Raw genomic sequence first — 8568 nt, 5'->3', positions numbered from 1 at the left:
AGGGAGGGAGAGGGAGAGGGAGAGGGAGGGAGAGGGAGAGGGAGAGGGAGAGGGAGAGGGAGAGGGAGAGAGAGGAGAGGGAGGGAGAGGGAGAGGGAGAGGGAGAGGGAGAGGGAGAGGGAGAGGGAGAGGGAGAGGGAGAGGGAGAGGGAGAGGGAGAGGGAGAGGGAGAGGGAGAGGGAGAGGGAGAGGGAGAGGGAGGGAGAGGGAGAGGGAGGGGGAGGGAGGGAGAGGGAGAGGGAGGGAGAGGGAGGGAGAGGGAGGGAGAGGGAGAGGGAGGGAGAGGGAGGGGGAGGGAGGGAGAGGGAGAGGGAGGGGGAGGGAGGGGGAGGGAGGGGGAGGGAGGGGGAGGGAGGGGGAGGGAGGGGGAGGGAGGGGGAGGGAGGGGGAGGGAGGGGGAGGGAGGGGGAGGGAGAGGGAGGGAGAGGGAGGGAGAGAGAGGGAGAGAGAGGGAGAGAGAGGGGGAGAGGGGGAGAGGGGGAGAGGGGGAGAGGGGGAGAGGGAGAGAGAGGGAGAGAGGGAGAGAGGGAGAGAGGGGAGAGAGGGGGAGAGGGGGAGAGAGGGAGAGAGGGGGAGAGGGGGAGAGAGGGAGAGAGGGAGAGAGGGGGAGAGAGGGAGAGAGGGGGAGAGGGGGAGAGAGGGGGAGAGGGGGAGAGAGGGAGAGAGGGGGAGAGAGGGAGAGAGGGGGAGAGAGGGAGAGAGAGGGAGGGGGGGAGGGGGGGGGAGAGAGAGAGAGAGAGAGAGAGAGAGAGACAGAGAGAGAGAGAAGGAGGGAGGGAGATTCTTAAGTAGGCTTTACACTCAGCATGGAGTCCAGGGCTCAATCTCATGACCCTGGGATCAGGACATGAGTCAAATTCAAGAGTCCGATGCTCAACCATCAACCACCCGGCACCCGACTATTACTCTTTTAGAAGAGATTCAGAAATAATCTATTATCCTTTTAAAGGATAAAAGATATTCCATTCTTAAAAATAAGAATTTTGACTCTCTTCAACATTACTAATGTATCACCTTTAAATTGATAAACACCAACTGAAATATCCAAGTTAACTTTATATTTCAATAAAAGTAATATACGCATAAGAGCAACTATATCAAGGGCATAAATCTGTGTACTTTCTTCCAAAAGTTTTGTGAGCCAGCATCATCTTTACAATAAGCCTAATGAAAATATTTACATAAGATTTCACAAATATTCCACACGTAGAACTATTTGTTATAGAATCTAGAAAAATACTACATATGCTTACTTCTAATTCAAGCTGACAGTATAGATTTATCAAGGAACTCCAGTTTTTGCCTTCCCCCGAAAAACGTGACTTTGCTAACAGCATAGGCACTGTTCTGTGACCAACTCCAGCCTCAAGAACTATAAAAATAGAATCAATGTTCACTCTTATGATCTCTCCTCTGAGTATCAATTCAGTTGTGGGAGCTTTGTTTTCAACTTCATTTGGTTCTTCAAGAAACCACATTTTTAAACTCTTAGTATCCTTCTTTTCCCATAAATGTGCTGTAGAAGAAGCAGTATCCTCGGGGATGGTTTCCTTAGATGTATAAAGTGCTGACGTTACGGTAATCACAGTATTAATGATAACTGGTGAAACCTAAGGGGAAAAATTAAAAGTAATGAAAAATCTACACATAACACTTTCAAAATTAGGTATTTAAAAAAATATTAGATATACTCGAAGGATCATGAAGAATATTAAACTAACATCACTACCCAGAGAGTAGATATAATTTATTGCCTACAAAAATTTTATAATGATTTCAATTTTTAAAATACTTACATGAATCTTATAGATATTAAACTGATCAAGTGGAAGTTCAACTATATATACTGTAGGAATGTTAGATGTTATCCACAGAAGGAGTCAAACACCAATAATAAAATATACAGCATTCGTTATAAAATGTGTATTAAATAATACATCACAAATAATGTGTCACATAAAAATATTTTCAGAAACACAGCTCCATTTTTGATTATTTAACAATTAAAAGGCAATATAATAATTGCTTACTGCTAGGTTTTACTAATTTTTTAAAGGGTGCACTAAAGATATGAACAACTGACTGCATTTTAACTTACCTTCAGTGTCAAGGATTTTACTGATATATCAATCACTTGTGGATTTGCACTTATTTGAGTAGCTTGATAGAATAAGTCACAGGGCTGCAAAACCTATGAGAGATAATTCAATCCCAGCAACTTAACACTGTTCTAAAACGGTTTTATTTAGAGATATTTCTAGTAATAGCTAAGTTAAATAAGTTAGTCAAAGTAACTTTTAAAAACGTGACTCAATAACACAATTATCTTTTATACCTATCATTTATATTAGAAATTATTAACAATAGCAACAATATTAATTAAACATAGTAAGTCAAAAGATACATTAAATATATGAAAGCCCCATAAAACCTGATTTTATATACTTTATTTTACTTACTATAATAAAATTTTTTCATGGTATTTTTTCATTATAAAATTGAAACAAAATTATATAGGAGAACTACCAAAGATGAAGAAATTATAAGTACATTAGATTTACTAGAGAAGTCTTAATGTAATTATAAATTAATTGAGCTTCCTTTAGGTGTGGTAGCACAATTCTGCCCTCTAGCCCCCAAAGACTCAGGCTCCTCTCAAATGCATAATATATTCATTTACCTCCTAAGGTTTCTAATAGCCTCATCCCAGAAGTCTAAAATCTCATTATCTATATCTTTTATCTTATCACACATGAATCTTCTCTGTATCTCTCACTGATTCAAAAATCCCCAAATCTCACCTCTTTTTATCTTTTTAGCTCAAGGTCTAAAATCTAAATTGGGTACAGGTACTGAGATGAAGTACATGGGTGTAATCTATGAAGTATAACGGCACAGTTTCCCTTTTGTGGATCTGTGAAAGGAAGAGGAGTTATTTGCCCCCACCCTCCCAACACAGAATGGTGGGGCAGACATAGGGTAACAATTGCAGATATTCTAGTTCAAATGGGGAGAATGAAAGGTAAAAAGAAGTCACTAGCACAACGTAGCTTTGAACTCCACCCAGGTAAATGAGTTTCTTGATTAGGTTTCAAAGCCTAGGATCAATTCTCTGTGGTGCTCATTTCTACCCTGAGAGTCATCCTTCCATTTCTAGAAAAGGTAGCATAAATTTGCAACTGAGTAGTTTTACCATCCTGCTTCTTGCCAGTAGAATTTTGGAGATGCAAAGAGTCTCTCTTCATTTTGTTCTCTCTGTCCCTCTCAGTCCATCCTCACAGTGTTTCTATTAAAATACTTTTCTCAAGAACCTTGAGGGCCTTCTGTAAATTTTATGAGGTTTCATTGCATTAGACAAAAGCAACACCCACTGCTCTTTTTGAGATAATCACGGCCTCCTGTTGAAATGGCTAACAGGTGATACCTTTATAATTCCTAGACACTCTCTGTTTGAGAAGATCTGTGAAACACACATTAATCCTTCAAAATCTCTTGAAAGGGCCCTTCCTGTGTATGAACACTGTGTTTTTTTATCCTGAGATTTAGCAAAAGTTTATATACAGTCTTTTCTCTATGCCCCACTTTTGGGAGCTCTTTCTGACTTTTAGCATCTTCTGCCATTTGAAAAGCTAAGGAATTATCAAAATCATAAAGTTCGGGTTCTTTTTAACTGTTCTTCCTCAATTTATCCCTCTGGTCTAGCATTTTACTATAAACAGTAAGAAAACAGGCAACATTGGGGCATCTGGGTGGCTCAGTCTGTTAAGCATCTGACTGCGGCTCAGGTCATGATCCTGTAGTTGGTGAGTTCAAGCTCCGCGTTGGGCTCTGTGCTTTCAGCTCAGAGCCTGAAGCCTGCTTTGGATTCTGTGTCTCCCCCTCTCTCTGCCCTCCCCTCCTCCCTGCTTGTGTTCTTTTTCTCTCTCTCTCAAAAATCAATTAACATTAAAAAATGAAAAAAGAAAGCAGCCAACATCTTCAAATCAGGCAGCTTAGAAATCTCCTTAGCTATATATATAGCTCCATGTTTTCCACTCATAAGTTCTGCTTTCCAGACAACACAAGACACAGTTTTGCAAAGCTCTTTGTATTATAACTCAAGCCATCCTTTTAGCTTCCAATAACATGTCTTTCACCTTCTTTATAGGCCCTTTGGGCAGCATATTCAAAAAGAGTCTGTTCAACACACTTGAGCCTTTCTCTACCATTCTCCTTAAAATTCCTCCAGATTCTGCATGCTCCCCAGTTCCGAAGCTGCTAACACTTTTTTTTTTTTTTTTAATGCTTATTTTTGAGAGAGAGAAAGAGAGCGTGCACAGGCACCGGCACGGGAAACAAGAGACAGAAACAGAGGGAGATAGAGAAACCCAAGCAGGCTCCGCACTGTCAGCACAGAGCCCAGTGCAGGGCTTATCTCACAAACCATGAGATCATGACCAGAGCCAAAATGAAGAGGCAGACTGAGCCACCCAGGCACCCCTGCCACTCCCATATTTTATAGATTAACTGCTTGTTTCCTATTGCTGCATAACAAATTTCTACACACTTTGCAACTTAACACAAATTTATTATTTCCCTGTTTTAATGGGTTAGGAATCTTGCTGAAATTAGGGGTCAGCCAGCCAGTTATGTCATCTGAAGGCTTGACCAGGTAAAGATTTTCTCCCAGACTCCTTCAGGTCGCTGGTAAAATTCCTGTCTTTGCGGCCCTATGACTGAGATCTCCATTTGCTGGCTGGCTGTTGGCCAGGGACTGCCTTCTACTCCTACTGGTCACTCACAGGTTCTTGCCATGTTGCCTTCTCCCCAGTTTGCTCCTTTAAAGCCAACAGGAAAACATTATTCTGATGTTTCACATTTTAAAAATTAGGTTAGGCTCACCCAGAATCTCTCTTTGATTAACTCAAAGTTAACTAATTAGTGACTTAATTATAGTTATTAAATCTACCCACACTCAAGAGAAAACCATACTGGGCACATGCAACAGGGAATAGAAATCTTGGGGGCCATCTTAGAATTCTGCCTACACTAATAATGAAGAATAAGTCAGGAAGAAAAATTGACATCCTAAACCATTTCCCAAAGAAATCACATTAAAATCTACCACTATTCTAGGGGCACCTGGGTGGCTCCTTCAGTTACGTGTCTGACTCTTGGTTTTGGCTCAGGTCACAATCTAACGGTTTGTAAGTTTGAGCCCTGTGTTGGGCTCTGCGCTGACAATGTGGAGCCTGCTTGGGATTCTCTCCCTCCCTTCAGTGTCTGCCCAGCCCTCTCCCTACCTCTCTCTCTCTCTCTCTCTCTCTCTCTCAAAATAAACAAACAAACACCAAAAAAAGAAAAACTACCACTATTCTAATAAAATCATTAGGAACAACTGGTACACGACTTTAACATTCAGTATATTACGTCTTTAAACTTCACAAACAGGAATGATAACATTATAATACATGATCCAAGATTTTCAATATAAAATTTGTGTTATCTCTTCATCTTAGGGAAGACAAAACAAAACCAAAAAAAATACCATGATACATACATATACAAGTTTCTCTATAATTCGGAAATTTTTTAATAGCCCTTTCCCAAAATAAATACGAAGGTATACATTGATCCTTGCCCAATTCCTTTATTTTCAAGTCTAGTTACTGAAGACTAAAAATGCAGCTGGTCATTAACAGTAAAGGTGTTCATGCCAAAACATTACTGTCAAGTTGTCCACGATTCAGTCCATATAGATTAATTTAATGCTGCAGAAACAGTTCTTAAAATGGAATTGTTTTCCTACTAGTATTTGTCTCCAACTATATCCACTGTGATTTCAGGGGTATTTCTATCATTTTTTTCTCTTTCCTACTTTCTCACCAAACTGCTCCCAGTCTTACACGAAAAGACTTTCCTGCTGCTACTGCTTCCCCTTTGCAGAAGCAATCTTAAGCTACACAACATCTACAAAAACCTGTAAGAGTTCACTACAAATTCTCCACTTTACAAACCTTATCTTGGTGGTGGGAAGGACTGCCTCACACTGGAGAACTGAATAACAAGAGAAAGAGGCAGAGTGTAAGAGTACAGATGCTGGTGTGCGAGTAGGTGTGGGGTGGGTCTGGAACCCAGGTTCTCTGCATATGCTATCCCTTTACCCTGAAACATGCTCCTGATGCAGGTGAATTAGATAATACCTACTCATCCTACAGGCATCAGCATAAAGGTCATTTCTGCTGAGAAGCCTCCCCCAGCTACTCTTCCAGGAGAGTTACAGGCTTTTATTATAGAGTCCACGAAGGCACTTTTAACAAAACAGAAGAACAAATTAAAATAGTCTCCAATTTGGGGTATTTTTCCCACAAATGTAAGGCTCACATGCTATAGGAAAAACTATTAATGTTATTTATTATAAGAATAATAAAAACTATTATGCTTTTCTCAGCAGATAGTAGTAAGCACTCAATAAAATATCATATATGGGGCACCTGGGAGGCTCAGTTGGTTAAGTACCCAACTCAGTTTCAGCTCAGGTCATGATCTTACAGTTCGTGAGTTCAAGCTCCACACCATGCTCTGCGCTGACAGTGATGGAACCTGCCTGAGTCTCTCTATCTCCCTCTCTCTCTGCCCCTCCAGTGCTCTCTCTCAAAATAAAAAATTAAACTTAAAAAAATAAAATTCCACACTTATTCATGATTAAGATTCTTTCAAAATTAGATATGGAAAATTTTCAACATCTCAAGGTTATATGTATAAATTCACAAGCAAATATTAAAATTATAGTAATATAGTAATAACTTAAAAATGGGAATGCAAGGAGGATGAGTCATTATTGTCATTTAAGGAACAAAGAATGTTACTTTTGCAGGTAATTTTTAGAAAACCTAACATAATTAAAAATACTAGAATAGGTAGCAAGTCTAGTAAAGTTATAGAATAACACAAATTCACTTTAAAAAGCTGACAGCCCAGCCATAAAATTATGCTAAGTGAAATAAGTCAGTCAGAGAAAGGCAAATACCCTATGATTTCCTCATCTGTGGAATTTAAGAAACAAATGAGCAAAGGGAAAAAAAAGAGAGAGGGGGCAAACCAAGAAACAGATTCTTAACTGCAAAGAACAAACCAACGGTTAGCAATGGGGAGGTGAGTTAAATAAGTGATGGGGATTAAGGAGTGCACTTGTGATGAGCACCGAGTGTTGTTGAAGTGTTGAATCACCACTGTACCCCTGTAACAATATTACACTGTATGTTAACTAATTGGAATTTGAATAAAAACTTAAAAAAAACTTACAGACATTTGTTATGATATAAATTCAAAATTTGGATCATGATTTAGCTTTTATTACGATTTAGGAATTTATTCAAAAATTATAAAATCTTAATGGGTGAAATAAAGTCAAACAAATATAAATTTATACTCTACAAGGAGCAAAGATGAGAATATCCAATCTGTTAAAACTTCTAAAAATTTGGTATTGTGTATCCTTTGAAAAGTAAATTCTCATTTTTAAAAATCCATGCATACAGCACTTTACAAGGTTCATGAAGTTTTAATAAGCATCTATGGACCCCAATTAGTATTAGATTAAGAAACTGGGGTGCCAGGCTGGCTCAGTTGGTTGGGCATCTGACTTTGGCTCAGGTCATGATCTTGTGATTAGTGGGTTTGAGCCCTGCATCAGGCTCTGTGATGACAGCTCAGAGCCTGGAGCCTGCAGTGGATTCTGTGTCTCCCTCTCTCTCTCTCTGCCCCTCTCCCGCTCGTGCTCTCTCTCTCAAAAATGAATAAATGTTAAAAAAAAAATACTAGATTAATAAACTTTAATATTAAATAAATACAGTATCAATTAAAGTTCCACTAACTACAACTTATCCAAATGTATGTGGCCAAAACTGCTGGCTGGCCATAAATACACTTTTCAAAATCCTCCCAAATCACAGAAGTTTCACTTAAGACATGGTTACCCAGCTAAATATCTCCTTTTCAATACTTTTTTTTTTCCTTTTTAATGTTTACTGATTTTTGAGAGGGAGAGAGACAGAGTATGAGCAGGGGAGGAGCAGAGAGAGAGATACACAGATTCTGAAGCAGGCTCCAGGCTCTGGGCTGTCAGCACAGAGCCTGACACGGGGTGAGAACTCACAAACCATGAGATCATGACCTGAGCCGAAGTTGCACACTTAAAAGACTGAGCCACCCAAGTGCCCCATCCTTTTCTATACTTCTATTTCCATCTATGAAGGAAGCCACTTGTGGCAGAGTAGAAATCCATCTACAAGTTGAAAGTCATGTTAAAAACATCTGCTTGGAAGTATAAGCAAGCTACCAAGGTAACCCTGCAAAGTCCCCAAGGGGGGGGGGAAAAGGAGCAGAGGAGTTATCTCAAAATTTGGAGGTGATTTACCTTCTAATTATTTGTCAAATTAGTTATATACTAAGCAGAGCCTATTGCTAAGTAGAGTGGAGTGGTCAGCAATTTCTAAATGGTCAGCAGAATGGAACTAAGAGGAAAAAATCTATTTCCTTGAATAAGCAGATTAAATTACATCCTAGAATAGCAGAACAACAAGATGG

General features: G+C 39.7%; 1 protein-coding gene across 8 annotated transcripts in view; it reads right to left on the bottom strand.

The window, feature by feature from the left end:
- Nucleotides 1–8568, bottom strand: part of VPS13A (vacuolar protein sorting 13 homolog A) — a 253659-nt gene that overhangs the window by 94544 nt on the left and 150547 nt on the right. For all 8 annotated transcript variants that reach the window (XR_014135928.1, XM_081790878.1, XM_081790879.1 and 5 more), the window contains 2 exons: nt 2099–2191; nt 1254–1610 (listed from right to left, as the gene is read on the bottom strand). Coding sequence is in view for 7 of the 8 variants with exons in the window: in XM_081790878.1 (XP_081647004.1) it covers nt 1254–1610; nt 2099–2191 (450 nt within the window). In the remaining variant the exon portion in view is untranslated. The remainder of the gene's footprint in view (nt 1–1253; nt 1611–2098; nt 2192–8568) is intronic.

The sequence above is a fragment of the Panthera onca genome, chromosome D4 (genome assembly GCF_046562875.1).
Source record: "Panthera onca isolate mPanOnc1 chromosome D4, mPanOnc1 haplotype 2, whole genome shotgun sequence".
Taxonomy (NCBI): Eukaryota; Metazoa; Chordata; class Mammalia; order Carnivora; family Felidae; genus Panthera; species Panthera onca.
The sequence above is the reverse complement of the archived record's forward strand: the minus strand, read 5'-3'. Positions and strand labels throughout refer to the sequence as shown.